General features: G+C 41.1%; 1 protein-coding gene across 1 annotated transcript in view; it reads left to right on the plus strand.

Annotated features, from left to right (window-relative positions):
- The window catches only part of SDK1 (sidekick cell adhesion molecule 1), a 983203-nt gene that overhangs the window by 795925 nt on the left and 167154 nt on the right, over positions 1-20124 (plus strand). Inside the window, exons 18-20 of the mRNA XM_063090679.1 lie at positions 8665-8780; positions 10680-10872; positions 14753-14851. Coding sequence (XP_062946749.1) covers positions 8665-8780; positions 10680-10872; positions 14753-14851 — 408 coding nt within the window. The remainder of the gene's footprint in view (positions 1-8664; positions 8781-10679; positions 10873-14752; positions 14852-20124) is intronic.

Here is a 20124-nt window from a genome sequence, read left to right on the forward strand (position 1 = left end):
AAATAATGTTCTGAGCATTTCTTTTGAGGGATTCACACTTAATGTTGTATACCAATTTCCATTATTAACATCAGTACTCATCAATCTGCAGTGGAAACTTGTTCAAGTTAATGATCTCTGAACTAGGTTTGTCCCTAGGTCATTTGACACATCATTCATGCATCTTCTAACAGTACTGTTCCAAAGCCGTACCTTTCCTATTTCCTGTGCTTCGCTAGTCCCAAACATGATGCTGACAGTTTCCGTGCAGCCTGGCAAAATGAGTGATACCGCAATTGCAGGAGCGATTTTGGCTTTAGCTATTAAATGCAGGGCATTGTAACTGGCTTCTTGTATTGAATCTGATACAGTTGTAACCAAACTCATATATGCCTGTGATTCTTATTGTGGACTTGCAGACAATTTTACCAGTTCCAATCTTTTTCTGTGTAAGGTTGATGCTTTGGGGAAAAGTCCTGGCATTATTGCTTCATCTGATTCCTTTTTCGTTAAATACAACATTGAGGCTGAAGAAGGGAGGATTATTGGAAAACGCAAATCTGAATTTGAGATCATCCTTATCATATCAAACCTTTTTTTACTACTCTGACTTAGTGTACCTGATTATTTTCCTTTCCTAAAAAGGTGTTCATTATGGTGGGAAAATGCATCTCTATAAATATACAATAGTGTTAATAATAGTCACATAAATAATTTTAAAGAATATATATTAAAATATAAAGTATATGGAGTGGACTATAGGACTTAATAACTTCAGAAATCAACTTTTCAAAAAGTTTTGGTTGCACACGTCTTCAAGAGTGTCTCAAAATAAATCAGGTTGAAAATTCAAAAAATGAAGCATGCTGTAAGCAAATAGGCAATATTGACGCATTTGTTTTTCTTTGATTGGACAATTAAAATTCTGTAAAATTCATGAATATAATTATGTCATTTCTGATCCAAAATATTTTGAAATGTCAGTTATTTAAAGCTGTTAAACCCTATAGTCATCTTTACTAAGCTGATTCAATTATGTAGCTTAATATTTTAAAACATTTTTAAAAATTTCTAAAAACAATGATTCATTTTCTTTTTTTTTTTTAATTTTATTTTGTCGATATACAATGTGGTTGATTATTGTGGCCCATTACTGAAACCTCCTTCCCTCCTCCCTCTCCTCCCTCGGATGAGTGGATACAGAAAATGTGGTACATCTACACAGTGGAATACTACTCAGCTATAAAAACGAATGAAATACTGCCATTTGCAACAACATGGATGGACCTTGAGAGAATTATATTAAGTGAAACAAGTCAGGCACAGAAAGAGAAATACCACATGTTCTCACTTTATTGGTGGGAGCTAAAAATAAATAAATAAATTCACACACACACATACACACACACACAAAAAAAAATCCGGGGGGGCGGGGAAGAAGACATAACAACTACAATTCCTTGAAGCTGATACGATTCATTTTCAAATTTCATCAAAAATCAGATCTTGCTGAATTTATAACATCACTAGTCAGGAAGAAAGGAAGAGAATGAAGGAGAAGAAAAGATTTTTAATTGTTTATATTTTATTAGGGAACACCTATTACCAGATAATAGTCATAAACTAATTTATACATGCTTTCTGTATGTGACTAGGTGAAAATACCAGCAAATTAATTGAAAAACAAAAACAAAAATGCACACACTGAACAAACAAACAAAAGAGTTTACAGATGATAAGCAACTTGCAACTTAAATAAAACTCAGCTTGATAAGAGGGGTCAGAGCAGGTGTCAGAGAAGGTGCTGTGTGGCTAAGTCACTCTAGGCCTGTCTGCAGCAGATGCTGCAGAGATTGTTACTAGATTCAGAAAGTGTAGGGCATACTGGTATATGATGGTACTTTGAAAACTTCATGGAAATATTCACATTATCTTTTAATTCTATTTTTCCATGAACTTTTTGAAGTACACTAATAGTTTTGTTTTTCTTAATAGAGTGTTATTTTTTAGAACAGTTTTAGGATTATAGCAAAACTGAGTCAAAGGTTCTGAGCTCCCATATACACCCTGCCCCCAACAGGCACAGACTTTCCCACTACCAGAGTGGTACCTTTGTTACAATCAATGAACCTGCTTTGAGGCATCATCACCCAAAGTCCGTAGTTTACATTAGGGTTCACTCCTGGCATTGTATATTCTGTGGGGTTTGACAAACATAATGGCATGTATGGCCCATTATAATATCATACAGAATAGTTTTCTTGCCCTGAAAATCCCCTGTGCTCCACCTATTCATTCCTACTTATCCCTAACCTCTGGCAACCACTGATCTTTTTAGTGTCTCCAGAGTTTGGCCTTTTCCAGAACATCATATAGTTGGAATTACACAATATGTAGCCTTTTCACATTGTCTTTCACTTATTAATATGCAATACGTATGTGTAGTTTTCAAATGTAATTTCAACAGTTGTATATTTCTGAATGGCTGTAAACAGTGGTTTACTGCTATGATACCTATAGACATCAGCATCCCCTGGCCCATATGTAACCCATCCGAGGCACACTGACAGGGCCACTGCACTGTCATGCTTCCTGCATACCCACTCCAAGAAATCCCACCTCCAGGTAAGAGAAACAGCTTCTGTTTTATACTGGTTGCAGACATTTCCATAACAATTAAATCCCTGGTGTCTAAACTGCTCTGGTTTTTCCTTTCACGTGTTATTATTAGGTGCCCGTGAGCCCTGGGTGCTTCATGACTGAGCTCCTTGTCATTGGCTGTGAGAACTGAGACGGTGTTGAATGGGTTCAGGCTATGTCAAATTTAAGACAGAATCTACTCAGGTCTGTGCAGGAAGGGGGAAATTATCTAGTGAAAATGGATTTTTTTTTTTTTTTTTTGAGCAACAAAACCCAGAAAAGAGTATAACACCTGTTACTTTATCAGGGTGCTTCAAGGCTTGCTTTTAAGGACATGGAAAGAACCACACTTTAAATGCTCATTATCTGGGGAAAAAATGTCCCTTGAGGCCTTATTCTGAGCAGCAGGAATCCACAGCTTCCACCTAAACTTGTGAGAAGACCATACTGAAACCCAACTCTGAGTTTAGGCCTTCGCTTTTCTGCTTTTCTGCCGAGTAGTCCTCTCTCTTATCTCCAAGACTAAATAAGCCCTTGTCTTTTTCTCCACAAGGGGTAGGATTACATAACCCTCAATAATTAAAACTTTTCCAGCCACAAATACTCTTTTATTTGAAACACTGTCAAAAAGGATTTATTGGCTGTAGATCTTTTTCTTGCTTGATGGAATTTCCAATTCCATTGTCCACAAATTTCTGAATTAATAATTAGGAAATTATTCTGATGGCAATAATTAGGAAAAAGGGAAGCTGAGAATCTGGGATTAGAAGAAGGTTGAGGAGAATCAGTGATTTTGGGGGAATAAAGCCGAGAGTGGTGAAAGAAAGGAATTTGAGGCTTTAGAACCTCCATCGGTCCTGTGACTTTGGAGAGGCAGAGTGTGTGTCAAAGGGTCAGAGTCTGTGGCTTTGACGTGTGGTGGCTCAAGTTGAGTGATTGTTATAGCTCATGACTGCGTAATCCCATGCACTGAGAAGGGAGAGACATTGCCTTCCTAAGTGGGTCAACCGGGGGAGACATTCCTGGGATTTGGTCCTCCAAGACCGTGTGGGTCCCAGAGAAGCACTGACTTCAGGGTGAAGGACCATAACCAGAAGCATGACCATCACACTGCAGTGAAGCAAGGCAAAGGTACAGGTGACATCTTTGAAACTGTGTAACAAAGTATAAATTAGTTTAATTATGCAAAATACCGTTGTTGTTTTTTGTATATTATCCATGTAGTCTTATTTTAGAGAATTTAACAACATTTGATGAGAAATTATTGTGGGGTTCCAGAGTCAGTAATTGAGGATCATAAAACCCCAGAGCTAAGACTACAAAGAATGTGATACGTTCTTAGAGAATGTGGGTTCTAAGAGAAAAAGTCAGAACATTTTTCAGTCTTTTTCCAGTAGCCCCTAATATTTTTTCTTCTCTTTCCCTTTTTCTCCTTTTCTTCCTTCCTCCTCTTTTCTTTCTTTCTTTCAGCAGAGATTGTCCTAGTTATCTATTCCTACATAAAGACTACTGCAAAACTTACAGGTTTAAAGCAACAGCCATTATATTATATGTCATGATTTTGTGGGTCAGGAATTTGAGCAGGGCTTAGTTGGATGGCCTCTTGTGCCTGGTGGTATAGCTCATTCAGTTAGGGTAGGAGGTGGGAAGATGGCTTCATTCACATGTTAGCACCTTGGCAGGATTGACTAGAAGGCTGGGGTCCCCTGGGACTGTTCATTGGTGTACCTGCACATGGCTCTCCGGCATGGTGGTCTCAGGGTCCTTGGACTTCTTACAAGGCCTGTCAGGACTCCCAGAAAGGAATAGAATCTGCTAGTTTATTAAGGCCTGGGGAATTCTGTTGGTCCAAATAGTCAGAGTCTGAATTCAAGGGGCCTGGGCATAGACATCCCCACTCAATGGGAAAAGTATCAAAGAATTTGCAGCATGTTTTAAAGGTGTGATTTATTGTGATTTAATTTACACATAGTAAAATTCACCTCTTTTAGTATATGGTTCTATAAGTTTTGACAGACATTAACAACCCACATTCACTCTGATTGAGATGTAGAATATTTCTATCACCTCCAAAATTCCCTTGTGCTGGCCCTTTGTACTCGAACCTCTATCTCTACCTGCTGCCCTAGGCAACCACTGAAGTTTTCTCTTCCTATAATTATGCCTTTTACAGAACACAGTATAAATGGAATAATCCAGTATGTAGTCTTTTGAATCTGGCTCCTTTTCCTTATATAGTGCATTTGAAATTATGTTGTTGGTGTGTATCAGTAGTTTGTTTCTTTTCATTGCAGAGTAGTATTCTGTTCCATGGATGTACCACAATTTGTTTCCCCATCCACCAATTGAGGAGCATTTGGGATGTTTGCAGTTTGGGGTGATTATTAAAGCTGCTATAAACATTGCATACAGATTTTTATGTGGATTTCTTCTGCACAAATATCTAGGAGCAGGATTGCTGGGTTGTATGGCTAGTGCATGTTTAACTTTGGACTTCGCAACTTTTACCAAGTGGTTGCACCAGTTTGCATTCCCATCTAAAAGTATGAGAGCTTCGGTTGCTTCACATCTTCACTAATATTTAGTTGTTGTTGTTTATTATTTATCTTAGCCCTCCTAGTAGATATGTAGTAGCATCACTTCATGATTTTAATTTACCTGATGACCATCGATGTTGAGGATCTTTTCATAGGCTTATTTTCCATCATTCTATTTTCTTTGTGAAGTAACTATCTGATTCTTTTTGCCCATATTTTGAGTTTTTGGCTTTCTTATGATTGGATTTTTAAGTTTTTTACGTATATTGTCAATAAGAGTTCTTTATCAGATATATGTCTTACAAATGTTGTCTCCCAGTCTGTAGCCTGTTATTTAATTTTCTTAACAGGAGTCTATCATAGAGCAGAAGTTTTCTTTTTCAATGAAGTAAGATTTATCAATATTTTTTCTTTTATGAATTATGTCCTTGAGGTTATATCTGAGAAATTTTTGCCTAACCTAATGTCACAACTATTTTTCCTAGAAGTTTTATAATTATAGGTTTATGTTTAAGCCTCTGATCTATTTTGAGTTAGTTTTCGTACATGGCATGAGGTATGAATCCACACTTTATTTTATTTTTTGAGTATGGGTGTCTAATTTTTTCAGCCCCATTTATTGGAAAGACTGTCTTTTCTTTGTGCTTTTATCAAAAAACAATTGATATAATTGGGAGCAATTTCTGAACTCTTTATTCTGTCATCGATCAATGTGTTCATTCTTTCTCCAGTAACATTCTGTTTTAATTACTGTAGATTTATAGTTAGTCTTGAAATCATGTAGTGAAGGTTGTCCAATTTTTTTCAAAATTGTCTTGGCTATTCTAATTGCTTTTCCATATAAAATTTAAAATCACCTTTTCAATTTCAAAAAAAAATATGTAGCTGCAATTCTGGTTGGTATTGCATTTACTATATAGATTAGTTTGGAGAAAATTGACCTCTTTACTGTGCCGTCTTCCAATCCATTAATAAGATATAACTCTCCATTTACTCAGGTCTTTTATTTCTTTCATGTTTTAATGTTTGGCAGTTTTCGGCATACAGAACTTGCACATAGTTTGCTTATGTCTCTTTTATGTTTTCATTGCTATTTTAAAGGTACTGACTCTAATTTCAATTTCCGATTGTTTATTGCTCATGTTCAGAAATATAATTGATTTTTGTATTTTGATCTGGTATCCTTGATCTTGCTAACCTCAGTTCTAAGAGCTTTCATTTTGTTGACTCTTAGGAATTTTCTACATAGACAAACTTACTGTTTGTGAATAGAGACAGCCTTTTCAGTCTGCATGGCTTTTTTCTTTTTCCTTGTATGGCTTAGACTTCCAGAATAGGAATGGTGAGAAAGTCATCTTTGCCTTTTCCTGATCATAGGGGGAAAGCACTGTCTTTCATCTTAAATAAAATATTAGTTGTAGGTGTTTTATAGATGCCCTTTATCAAGTGCAGAAAGTTCCTTTAAATTCCTACTTTGCTGAGAGGTGTTTTGTTTTGTTTTGTTTTAAATCATGATTGGATGTTAAATTTCATCAAATGCTTTTTCTAATTCTATTAAGATAATCATATGTTTTTTTATTTATTCTGTTGATACGGTGAGTTACCTTGATTGATATTCAGATTTTAAGTCCCACTTGATCAGAATAGACAATGATTTTTATATATTGGGATTTGATTTTCTTCTGTATGAAATGTATTTTTTTTCTGTGTCTGCAGCTCCCAAAGATTCTATACTCCCATGCTAGCCCACACTCAGGCTTTAACAATTCATTGAGGATTTCAGCTGAATTTTCCTTACCCATTTGCATGGCATCTTTCTTTCTCTCTTTCATGCTCTGTCACAGGTGAGCCAGCACCCACGCCCCGACTCGTTGGACAGGCCCATTGTTCCCTTCTATTTCTTACTCTTTGGCTGATGTGGAACCTCAGCTTTCTTATAGGCTCAAGAAAAGCTATGATTTTGTAGTATTTTTCAGCTTTTTCTTGTTCTTAGGTGGATGTGATATTCTTTCCAACTTTCTACATCCTCAGTACAGCAATCCCTGTGGCCATTTTTAATCCACAGATTTTGCATGGGTGCCAAGTGGGGAAGTAGGTCAGCTTCCTTGGTGACTTACGGAGGGAGGGACTCAGGGATATCACAGCCATAGTCAACAGCAGATGGGAAAAGAGAGCATGACTTAAAGGAGTAGACTCGAAGGGCTTGGTGAATTTTAAGTTTTTTTAATCTCTGCCTGATGATATTTTCTTTTCAGGAAGAGAGCCATGAAAAATGTAGTAATTTTTAACAGGATGTGTTCTGACCCCGTGTGTTCTGTGCCAGGAGACCTTTGTCTTTGTGTCTTTACCTTGAGCCAAAGGATCCTTCGGGCTTCCATGTTTCACTTTGGAAACAAGCTTCTAAAGAGCCAGGACCTTCGTTTTCATCTGCAGAAAGTTTGATGGTATAGCCGGTGGGCTAGTCCCCTCTTTGCAGTCCATTGGGGTTACCATCCTTAAAAAGCTTGCCCTGTCATGCCTCTATCTTTCAAAAGCATTCAGTTCCCCATTGCTTACCATACAAATTATCAACCACTGTCTTGACATATTAGGTAATCCCCAGAGTGGCCCATCCACCTCCTCATCCCCTCTCCCCCAATACCCCACGTGTAGCCATGCTCACCGGGTTCCACCCCTTGCCAGGCTCATACCTGGCACCATGCTTTTGCTCACTCTGTTTTCCCAGCTGAGAATGCAGCTCAAGGCCCTTCCCCCTTCAAAGATCCACCCTTTCTTTCAGACACAGTCCAAGTGAAGACATCTGTTCCTTCCCGGGGAGGAACACTCGCTCTACCCTGGACATTTACTGCTCTGTGGAGTAACTTGCCAGTTTACAATTACATGAGCATCTCCCCTAGAATGTACATTCCTTGAAGGCAGGCCATTTGGCAGGTATACGATTGGATTCAATAGCTGTTCAGTCAAAGAAAGAAACAGTGGAAAATCCAAAAATGGTTCCCTTTGTTGACAAAAAGAAATTTAACCTCCAAATGAATAAACAACAATATGCATGGGAGGGGGGGTGATAGTTTTGTTTTGTTTTGTTTTTTCATACAAAGAATAATTTGGCTTGAAACATAGTGGTATAGAATGGTGGGGGGGGGCAGATTTCTAGATGGAACCTTGTCTTGGTCTCAAATATTTGGTAATTGGAAAAGAAATTATAGAAAGCTTTTGCTTGCTGTCTATCTTGGATCCATAGGAAAGGCTCATCTGTAGAATGAGTAGATGGTCTAGTCCACTTTTATGCCTATGCCTTAAAGAATTCTCCAACAGAAAATGAGAAATAGCCCAATTCTCTTTCTTTGTAATGCCACCGTCAGCTTCCAGGAACATTCATACTACTTCCCTGCTCTCCATGCTGTAATTGCCTGTGAATCGTGAGTGGCGGCTAAGGGTTTCTTTTTCGTCTCTCCTCTCCACTGCCTACCATTTTGTTTTGCTGTCTTCAATGACTGCCTTGGAACAGTGCCTACTGCACCCCCACAGAACGTGCAGACAGAAGCCGTGAATTCCACGACCATTCAGTTCCTGTGGAACCCTCCACCTCAGCAGTTCATCAATGGCATCAACCAGGGATACAAGGTACGTGGCCTTGGTTTAGGGTCTCTGGGAGGCTGTCTTGGTCTGTAATGAACTTGTGATGCAATGAGGAGACGGCCCCCTCCTATTTCATGAAGACCCCATTGCCTCAAGGTGCAGCGTGTCTTGACCTTGGTAGGATCACCATTTATCCAAAGTCTTATCATCAGCTATACTGGCTTAGAAACTCAAACTATTAGTTATCAAGAAGATAGTTCACACATAAGAGAGCAATTTCTTATGAGAAAAGCCATTCATTTACAAATGACCAGTGGGAGACCTATCTCTGTTGACTGGAATCAACATTTGCACAAATCACTTCTACCTGGAAGGGAGTTCTCTCGGAAGAACACAGACTTAGAGCAAAGAGCACCAGATGCACTTGAGGGACATTTCTATCAAGTTAGGATACTTATTCCTCCTCCCTTTCTACTTTAGGGAGAGTTCTGTTTAAAGAACTGAGACTGGTTGATTCAGGGTACCTACTCGAACTGAATTAGAGACACAGACAAATTCCCACCATCTAACTTCTATTGTCCTTACTTGCCAGAATATGTTGCTTTTGTAGATGTGCTTGGATGCAATTTCCAAAAGTAAAAAAGCTTATCTTACCTTTTAGATCAACTTCTCCAGTTAGATTTGGGAGCCTACCTTAATTTTACTTACGGCTTGTTCTTTAATGGCAGGTAAACTCAGGGAAGATCTTTATAGAGAAGGGATTCCATCTAGTTTGCTTGAATATGTGGTAATCTCAGATTCAGAGAGTATTATTTCCTCAGGCACATGGTTCATTTTTTCCCCTCCACTTGGCTTTACCTACTAAAACACTTGTTTGTCTGCTAGAAAGGCAGATGTAGCCAGAAATTTTCCCTGCCTTTTCTTTTTCCTCAGCGGTATCTAAAGTCAGAGGTTTTTTTGAAAGAAAATCATACTGATCAGCCAAGATGATTTTGCCTTCTTGACTCTCCTGTCAAGTCTTATTGGCGAGACTGTGGTGCTCGTTTGATGGCTGAGCTGTCAGTTTGATGTACATAAATACGCGTTGTGTCCTGCAGCATGTCAACTTTCAGAGCTAATTAATCCTAGAAATGTTTGGTGTCAGTGTAATTGAAATTCACACACAAAGAAAATGTTGCCAAGACATTAAAACAACTATTCTGGGAATAGGTATATATAGTTTATTTCTTTAAATTTGTAACCAATCTCCTAAAATCCTTTTCAGGAAACCTGTGTGTTATAAATCATAAATAATTAAGATTGCTCCTGTTGAATCATGGGCTTTGTTCTGAGTCAGAGTAGGTGCCTATCGGGAAAAATGTTTGTGTTTGTTTCATTATACTGATTCAATTAAATTAACAAATGTTGTCGTCATTACTCCTTACTGTTAAAAAATATGTATGTTCTGTGACATGCGTAAGTGAAGAAAAGGTGAAAGTGTGAGGGAGTGTCCATTATTCCAATAAGAGTTAAAGTAGATATTCATTTATATATACATGTATAAAAATATGTATATGAATCTACATATTCTTATGCAATAATCTATGATATCTTTTAAATTCAACTTTTTTGAAGTAAGATTATAAGATGTAGGATTTATGGACTTTCTTAATTATGACTTTGCTTTCCTTAAAGACACATTAATTGCAAAATAAAATTCTGATACAGATTTGAGAGTGAAGAGGGCCGAGCCCGTGGTGCACTCGGGAGAGTGTGGCGCTGGGAGCGCGGCGACGCTCCCGCCACAGGTTCGGATCCTATATAGGAATGACTGGTGCACTCACTGGCTGAGTATCGGTCACGAAAAAGACAAAATAATAATAATAATAATAATAATAATAATAAAAGATTTGAGAGTGAAGACATGCAATTAAAAAGGATTTCTTTTTCAACCTGTTTATCCAGCTTCTAGCATGGCCAGCAGATGTCTCTGAGGCTATCACTGTGGTCACCATTGCTCCAGATTTCCATGGAGTCCACCATGGGTATATAACCAACTTGAAGAAGTTTACTGCTTACTTCACATCAGTGCTGTGTTTCACCACTCCTGGGGATGGGCCTCCAAGCACTCCTCAGCTTGTGTGGACTCACGAAGACAGTGAGTATTCCTTTGCATGTGTCTCATCAACAGCCATAAGTCACCTGTCAAAGAGGAATGCACCACTGTTACTTCTAGAGCTGTGCTAGGGCAGAGATGGATCATGAGGAGCTGCCATATTCTCAGCGTGTTTACAATCTGCTTGCCACAGGGAGAGAAGTTATTGAAAGTTACTAACAATGCTTAGTGGAAGGTGATCCATGGGCTGTGGAAGAAAGCCATGGCTGGAGGAAGGAGCTTCAGGAATGAGAGATGGAGAGTCTAGTCCTGCTGAACTTGCTCTTCACCCAGATTAAGATTCCTATCCCTTCACCTCCTTCCATAATCCCCCGTAATGCCTCCCAGCGCATTCTTCCCCGGAGAGCAACATAGGCCATTTCTCCAGCACCCGAGAGTCCAAACTTTTCTTTTAAAGACTGCACCCCCCAGCTGACTTCAACCCTATCTTTAACCTTTTAATGAGATATTCCACATTTATAGCAACATTCTATCCCAAATAGGATAAACAGGCTTCCCGACTATCAAAAATTGGTGGTTCAGTTAGAAATTTCTAAAAAGGTGACACAACTTTCAGTTTCCTCTGATGAGGGGTACATAAAATGTATGACTGAAAAGCAAATGTCACAGCAAAATACACATATTTTTTAAGCACTTTTTGAACATTTACCAAGATAGGCCATATCCTGGGCCATCAAATAAACCTCAACAAATTTAAAAGAACTGAAATAATGCAAAGTGTGTTCTCTGACCCTAATGGAATTAAATTAGAAATCAACAGCAGAAAGACAGTAGGAAAACATCCAAACACATGGAAATTAAATTTTAAGTAATCCATGGGTCAAAGAGGAAGTCTCAAAGGAAATTAAAATACATAGAACTAAATGAAAATGAAGTACAGCATATCAAAATATGTGCAATGCAGCCAAAGCAGGGTTGTCTGTTTCACCTTGGTTGAGTTTCGGTAGTTTGTGGAATCCAAGGAATTGATCGTCTAAGAGTTCAGATTTGTGAGTCCTGCTGTTCAGATTGTGAGTGTAAAGTTGTTTACAGTACTCCCTTATTATCTTTCTAATGGCCTCAGGATCATTAGCCATATGCCCTATTTCATTCTTGATGTCAGTGATCTGTGTCTTCTTTTTTTTTTATTTTGTCATTCTTTCTAGAGTTCATCAATTTTATTGATTTTTTTTTAAAAAACCACCTTATTTCATTGATTTTCTCTGTTATTTTCTATTTTCAATTTCACTGATTTTTGTCCTTTATTATTATTTCTTTCTTTCTACTTGCTTTGGGTTTATTTTCCCCTCCTTTATCTAATTTTTTGAGGTAGGTGCTTAGACTTGGTTTGAAGCCTTTCTCCATTTCCCATGTAAGCATGTAGTGCTACGGTTAGTCACACATCCAGCAGGCCTTCCTTCCCAAAGCTCCAATGAAGTAAGAACTTGTTGGGGGAGGGGGCAGTCAAGAGGAGACAGAATATAAATTTTAAGGCTCGACATTGGCAGCTGGTTCCAGCAGAGCAACAGGACAGCATATTTGGGCAGGAATCCAGGAAGCAGAGATACTGAGAATATAAAAAGGAGGAAAAAGCTTTCTTTGCTACTCTATCGATCGAAAAAAGAACAAGTCAGTTCAAAAATCCGTCAGAATGTTTTTCTGGAAGCTCACAATTGGGGAAGGATGAGATGGTCTTGACAGCCATTCTATTTTACTGTCTTCCACACGAGAAAAGTGAAATTTGTCAGAGCGTTTGAGCTTACCCATGAAAAGTCTTTTGAAAGTTTCACCCAGATGAGTGTATTTTCTGAGGCTGTTACTATTTTTAAAAAATTACAAGTTGTGTTAGAAGGCAGTGTCCAAGTATCAATTGAGTATTAGGTGTTAAATTCACCCTAAAAATCTGCCCTATGTGCAAGCAAGGCTGGCAGTAGCCAGAACAGGGACTTGCAGGAATGAGGCTTCTCTGCGGGAATCCCACAATCTGACTCTCTTGCAGGACAACCAACACCCTTGACTTCGTGCTCTCCTATTTTAAGCTAAAAAAAAAAAAAAATGCATTTTTTTTAACTACTAAAAAAGATCTCAGTGTGGCATTATCCAGCAGGTTCACTAGGGGAGTCATATGGCACAGAATTTTCAATAGGAATCTGGTGGTGTTCCCTGCCCGGTATGGAGTATGTACTTAATTAATACATGTGGGAATGAATGGAGTTCTTGTCTCTTCTCCTTCTCTTTCTTTTCCACCTTTCTCTGCAATTCTGCCTTCAAACCGCCCTTTCTTCCTGTCCTTCCTTCCTGACTTTGTCCCTTACATTTCTCCTGAATTTGGGTATTGAGAGGAGTAGGCATGTGGGGGACATTGTCAGAGAGGTGTAGGGCTCTGAACAGCAGGAGGGGAAGCAGAGCAAATGTGAGCAAACCCGCTGTATTTGCTGGTGAAAGCTGTTTGTCAGGCACCACGCAGTGCCTGCCTTAGCGAACGGTGGAGAACCGTCCTCTTCCCCTCACCCTTCCCCATGCCCCTCACAGCAGCTATGGCTGTAGAGAGACCATGGCAGGCTGGGGGCAAAGGGCAGATCAGGCAGGAAGCGGCATCTATGAGAACATCCTCTTAGCACATTCGCCCCTCAGTCACCTCTAGATTGTGCGGCTCCTCTTTTCCTTCCCAACCACCACAGGGTGGGCTGGCCTGCTGTAGCAGCAGTGAAGTGTTCTAAACCAAGGCAACCTGGAGCACGAGGTCGGGCGTCAGAACCTCCCCTGGATGCCCCGGCTGTTCACCCTGCGGTTGACTTGTTCCCTGTCCTGCTGTCCCTGTGTAACAAGCAGGAGATCTGTCCACATGCTGGACCGAGCTCTGCGCTTTGTGGCCTTGTGTCCTCGAGCACATTGTTTCACTGACCTGGGACTGGGTCTTGGATTTTTTAACTCATGTTTTGACCTCATGAGTGGCAATAATCTAACCTTAGACATGACTTTATATTCTGATCATAGAATGCTTCTGCTGATAACTATTCATAATAATAGCAGCTAATGTTCATGGGGCACTTTTATGGTGCCAGGGACATGCTAACACTTTCATGTTTTATTAAATTTTATTTCATAATTACCTTGCAGAACTATTTTTATTTTCCCCATTTCACAGATGAGCAAACTAAGGATTTGAGAGTTTAATTGCATAGCTCGTGAGCAGCGTAGTCAGGTCTTAAACAGCTCTGACTCTAGCATGTAACCATAACTCTGCTACTTTACCCTCCCATATTAGCAGGAGGGCCAGAGTGCAAAGAAACTCCAGGGAAAGGAACCCATTTTTGCTAGGACTTTCTCAAGCCACTGCCTGCCTGTCTGGAATCCCTCAGGAGAATGAGTGGGGGTTTGGAGCCTGGAATTCTGGATCAGATGGGCAGACATTACTCTGTGGGCAAGGTGTGGGCTCGCCCTGCCATTGGGCTTAGGCTTCCTTCTCTGGCCTTCGCAAGGCTCCTTATGGCCCCCACACAAGACAGACACATGGCTGCAAATGCCTGTTGAGGGATGCTCAGTGCAAATGATTGCTTTTCAGGATCCAGCCAGCCTGATTGTTCTAATTAGATTAGATTAAGGAGAAAGAGAATGAGTTGTGTATGAACCTCCTGCTGCCAGTTACTTCAATTCTCTGTGCGGCTGGGATGAAGCAGGTAAAATAATTTATGTGATGATAGCTAGGACACCTTTAACGTCTTGAGTTCCCTTGTCTTTTCTGCGTTTCTACTGATGCTTCCTGCAGGTTTCTGCTGGCCCTGGCTCACCACTTCCCTTCCATAGTTACAACCTTCCATATGAATCTGATCAAAAGAGAATAGGGTTATTGTGTTAACAGATGACTATTTTTAATTGGCAGAACCAGGAGCTGTGGGACATCTCAGTTTCACAGAGATTCTGGACACATCTCTCAAGGTCAGCTGGCAGGAGCCCCTGGAGAAAAATGGCATCATTACAGGTAAGTGTCCCTGTCTTCTGAAAAAGAAAAAAGTAAGTTTGCCCTAACAAAAAGAGGCAGATATGTCTTCAAAGAAAACTGCTGACAGAGTGGACCTGTGCCTGTGGCCTTCTTGAGGATAACTGAAATGTCTTCCTGGCCATGTGGCAGGACTGTGCCACTGAAAGCCAGCCTGATTAGGGGGCATTTTGCTGCATAGGCACCAGCCTGAGAGTTCGGAGATTTATTCTCCCTGCATTATATTAATGAACCTTGAAAGTCCTTCAGTTGTTTGATGACATATTTGTTCACATGCATTTATCTCACTTAATTCTTAATTTCACTTAAACACGGTAAGGTAAATATTGATATTATGTCCATTTTACAGATGAGGAAATTGAGGCTCAGAGAGGGTAGGTGATCTTTCCTTTATTCAGTAAATATGCATTGAATGCCTACTACGTGCAGACACCGAAAATGCTGCCAATAGGGCAGTGACCACAATCCTTACATGCTAGTGTCTTGGCTCTTGTCCCACAGCTGTGAGTGGCAAGGCCAGGACAAAATCTGGGTGTCCTGACTCCAAATCTCACATTCTGTCCTATCCCCACAGTGTCTTCTGGTGAGAAACCAAGGATTAGGAGAGGCAGGTGGAAACAGAAACCCTGCCTCGGTGGAAGTTTTGTGTGTGGCTGCCCTTTAGCAGTGAAACTCCTCACAGTTTAAAGTGTCTCTGGGGGAAAGAGCTCACCTTTTCTAGGGTTTTCAATGATTTTATATTACAGAAGAGGTTTCTGAAAAGTCTTTCAAATTAAAGCTTAATTTATGTCTTGGTTTGAAAAGAAAAATTCTTGGTTTGATAAAACCAGCATAGGCTTTAGCCTCAGATGAAGTTGGAAGTGGAAGCCTCTGTTCCACTATTTTAGTCACTGTGGGAGCCTCAACTTACCTCTCAGACCTTAGTTTTAACTGTGGGCATTGTAACCCCCTCATGGGGCTGTTGGGAGGATAAATTGAGCAAGTTGTATTAATTAACGAGGCTGGCCCACTACCAGGCCAGAGCGGCTCGGCCACCAGCGGGAGTCCCTTTCCTTTTAGTAAACATTACATGAAATTTCAAGCAAGCCACTTCTTATTGCCTGGTCACCCATGGACTGAGCACACATGTCAGCATTATTTAGGGACTTTACCTGTGGCATCTCATGTTCTAGCAAGGGCTCCTACCTGGATAGTTTACAATTGGTTTCTGGTGGCCCCTGACTTCTGAAACCTTTACAAAAAAGTTTCTCATGGCCCCTGACTTCTGGATGAGTTGTTTGTCCTTGCACTAGTGAGTCATTTTGGAGATAGAGCTTTATTGTCACACACTTGGTGGTTATGTTCTCAGACTGCACATGGTAGCCAATGTGATTCCTTGAGTGCTTATAGTTCTGTGAAGCAAGCTCATGCTCTCTGGATGTATCCAAGGAGCCTGTGCAGGGCATGTGCTGCATGGAGACCAAGAACGGATGGCTGGTCCTTGCTGCCTGATTACAGTGTTGGCGAGCTCCTCCCTCCCATCACCAGTGCCCTGGACAGTGGCAGCAGTGACGACCCTGGGAACTTTGCAAGCACCTTAGCATTGCGGGATCCTGTGTCACTTTCTCAGCAACCGCTCAAGGTGTATCTTACAATCCCCATCTTGGCAATGATGAGACTGAACTCAGGTGGTAATATCCCACCATCACACTGCCCGCAGGAGACCGAGCCAGCACAGGGACCGGGTGTCCGCATTCTCTCCTCCACCTCATCCATGTGGCAGATGGGGCATGAACTGGGCTCCTAACACCACACCAGAGGATCCTCGTCTTCCCCCATCCACAGCTCTCTTAGTGTCTCAGTAAGTTTCTCAAAGCACCCCAAGGCCAAAGAAATACCTAACAGTTCTGTTTATTAAGTAGTGAGGGCCAAACAACTTAAGTACTTATGTGCTAACAACTTAATAGCCATTTAAAAAGTAATACATATTAATTGAAAGAAAACAGTTTGCATTTCCTTCCTCAGTAGCCACTGTTAGTTCCTAACAGGGTGTATCACCCACGGGGCACTGCCCGGCTTCTCAAACCTTGGAACTAGGTTGGACCCTGCCCCCTTCATTTCCTGGTCTGTGCTGGTTTTCACGTGGTACTTGTTTTCTTATCACAGCAAACACCAAAAACTCTGCTCTGCAAAGTTAGGATGCATCCAAAGGCATGTGGTAGGCTCTGATCTTGAACCTGTGAACTCCCTCCCGCTGGATGCTCACATGGTGTCTGACAGGCATCGAGCATCTGTGTGTTTCCCTGCGGTGCTCCTGGGAGGTCACTGCGGTGTCCTAGGCACCTCAGGGCTCAGTCTAGGAACTCTGTTTCTACACTGAACTTCTCTGTTCTCTCCCGTTACGCAGCAAACCTGGCACCAACCCCACAACTATGAATCTGTGAAATGTTCTGTAATCATCTGTGTCAACTAGATCCCCAGATAGAATAGTGTACTTAGATCACATCACACAAGGGCACCATTGAGCAGATACCACCTCTAGCCCTAACTTTTAAAGAGTAAATTTATGAATCTCGCTCTGCCTTCAAGAAGCTTATGTTTAGAAACACCCACTTTAAACAATGTCATAACTCCAGCACTAGGAAAAAGTCACTATTGAAATTGGAATGAACCCCCCTGATCTGTTGTTCATTCTCAAGTCTTCTTAGTATAGGATTGCAAGTTCCAAATATGTAAAAAACAAACAACAAACAAAACAAAAAACCTTCCATTGCCTGGAGTAGAAGGAATTAAAGAAAGGGAGGGGGTGAGGCGGAAGAGGAACGTTATAGATAGCAGGAACTTAGTTTAGTTTAATATGGCTTTAAACCATAAACGGAAGGATAAACAAACTGGGGGGGGAGTGGAATAAAAAAGCTTAGCAGGAGGCTACGATTTGGAAGAAAAAGACATTCCAGCTCAGTCCCCCAGGGACAAATTTCACGGACTGAATTAGAGCTATACTTACCATTGATTTTGGAACTGGGACTGCACGTGTGAGAGCAGTGGATAAATTGTATCTGCCCAGTGGGCTTTTGAGCTCCATAGCCTGTCGTGTGTTAGAAATCTGACTAAGACTCCTCGGTAGACAGCTTTGACACCGAAGGTCATCCCTTTTTACAGATATGAACATTTAGTCCCTGCCCTTTCTGAACACACCACATACCCCGTTCTTGTTATAAAGCTTAGAGAAAATCCTTGGGCATAGTCATTTGAGTTGAGCCAACATTTCATGGCGAAGTGGTGGTTGCCAATATAGTATTTACAATTTATGATTATCTGTTTCACCAGCTAATAGGGCTTAATGAACTCATTTTTGTATTTTATTTAAACAAATATCTGTAGTTCCAAGCAACCGTCTATTGTTTATCATAGAAATTGACCTTTGAAGCTCAGGTTTTTCAGAGTTGGATTCAGCCAGTGCCTGCCCCCCACCGAGGCCTGATTGGAAGTGACTGTGCTGCAGTGGGCAGCAAAGGTCTAGGTCAGGGCTCCAGGTAGACACTGCTTTTTCCTCCTAGGGTGGCCACATTGTCCCCATCTCTCTGTGTCTGGTCTGTGCTTTTTCCATGCCTGCCCACACTATGAAACATACACTGTGTCACTAGAAACTGCGAGGGATGCTGCAGCCCTGTCTTTGAGAAATGCTGTAGAAGAAGAGGTCCTACAGGAGGTGAGATGGGACGGTTATTGTTTCATCAGCCAGTGACATCTGCCCTCAGTGGAGCTCCCCCGGCACTCGATGCTCTGCCCTGACACTTTTCACCCCCTAATACACATGGATTTCCAGTGAAACATGCCGGCAGCACCAGGAAGGTCTATTTTGTGCTGAGAGTAGAGTATTTTATCAAGTACAGCAAAAGAAAAACTGTGTTTGCACACAAACCTGGCCTCCAAAAGCCAATTTCAGGAAAGGTTGACGTGGCACCGCCATCGTTTCGAAGACCTCCTGCTAATGCCATACGCTGATACTAAAGGCAGCTTCTGGGAGCACATGACAGCCTGAAAGCTTGGTGCTCTGTACAGTGCCATTTAACAGTCTAGAGATCCTATCAGAAGCAATGCTTTATCAGTCTTGGTCCACGGTGAGCACCCCCGATGCCTTCATTTTAATTTGGAGCCTGGAATGAGAGGGAAGCATCGAACAGGGGGTGGCCATGTGCCCGCCTAAGTAAATTGCCCACTGCGCTCTCATTGTAAATTTCAGTAGCTTCCACTCTCCCTCCGTAAACTCTGATTTATGAGGGCCAGGATGCAGACAGACAGTTGGTGATTGGATGTACTGCTCTCTTGTAGAGAATTTACTTCAGATCAACAGAAAATTATTTCTGAAGCTCCTCTGGTCATTAGTCTCAGTTAGGCAGCCATTCGGAGCAGTTAGGATGCAAGCTGGAGGTGCCCTGGCTCCTGGCTCCGGGCACCTCTCTCATCTACCCTTTCTCCTCTTGCACGCTGCAGCCAGATGAAACGTTCGCTGGCCAGAGCTGCCAGAGTCTACCACGTACACCCCAAAAAAGCTGTGTGCGAATCAGAGGGCATCTTTGCCCACCACATGCTCACCACGCTGTCCATCTGTGCTCTCGCAGGCACCACATGCCAACCCTCATCCCAGTTCCAGGCCAGCGCTTTCTCTCGGCTGGTGTTTTTCATGTGCCTTGCCTGAGCAGATGAGGCTCTTTAGTTGTCCATTTGGTTTTTGTTTGTATCCATAACAATTTGAGCATGCCATATTATCAATTTTGATACTGATAATTCCAGTAATGTGGCACTTACTAGAGATGCTGGCATTATTGGTGTTTCAGCTCCAGGTTGACGTGATGAACAAGATGCTGTGTTTTGGTAAATTTTGATGGAGAATAGCTTTTAAATAAATAAAATTTTCTGGCAGACAAGGTTGTAGTATTATACAAACCTTCCTCTTCTTGTACATGCAGAGTAGACCCTGAATATGCAATTATTTAGAGATTTATCAGGCATGACCTACCAAGGCAAGGGATGGTTTTGAAGTTTACTTAAACACATCAAGAGAAGGTGGTGAAGAAGGAGGCTCTGTGGGAAGCAGGATATTGTAGCCTTGAGGAGGAGCCTGGGCTCTAGAGCAGGACAGTTCAGTTTTCCAGCAAGTTCATGAAGCTCTCTGGGCTTTGTTTTCCTCTTTTGTAAAATGGGGATAACAATGGGTCCAATTTCAAAGGTGTGTTGTGAGGGTTAAGTGAATCAATATAGGCAAAGTGCTT

Source organism: Cynocephalus volans, chromosome 3 (assembly GCF_027409185.1).
Source record: "Cynocephalus volans isolate mCynVol1 chromosome 3, mCynVol1.pri, whole genome shotgun sequence".
Taxonomy (NCBI): domain Eukaryota; kingdom Metazoa; phylum Chordata; class Mammalia; order Dermoptera; family Cynocephalidae; genus Cynocephalus; species Cynocephalus volans.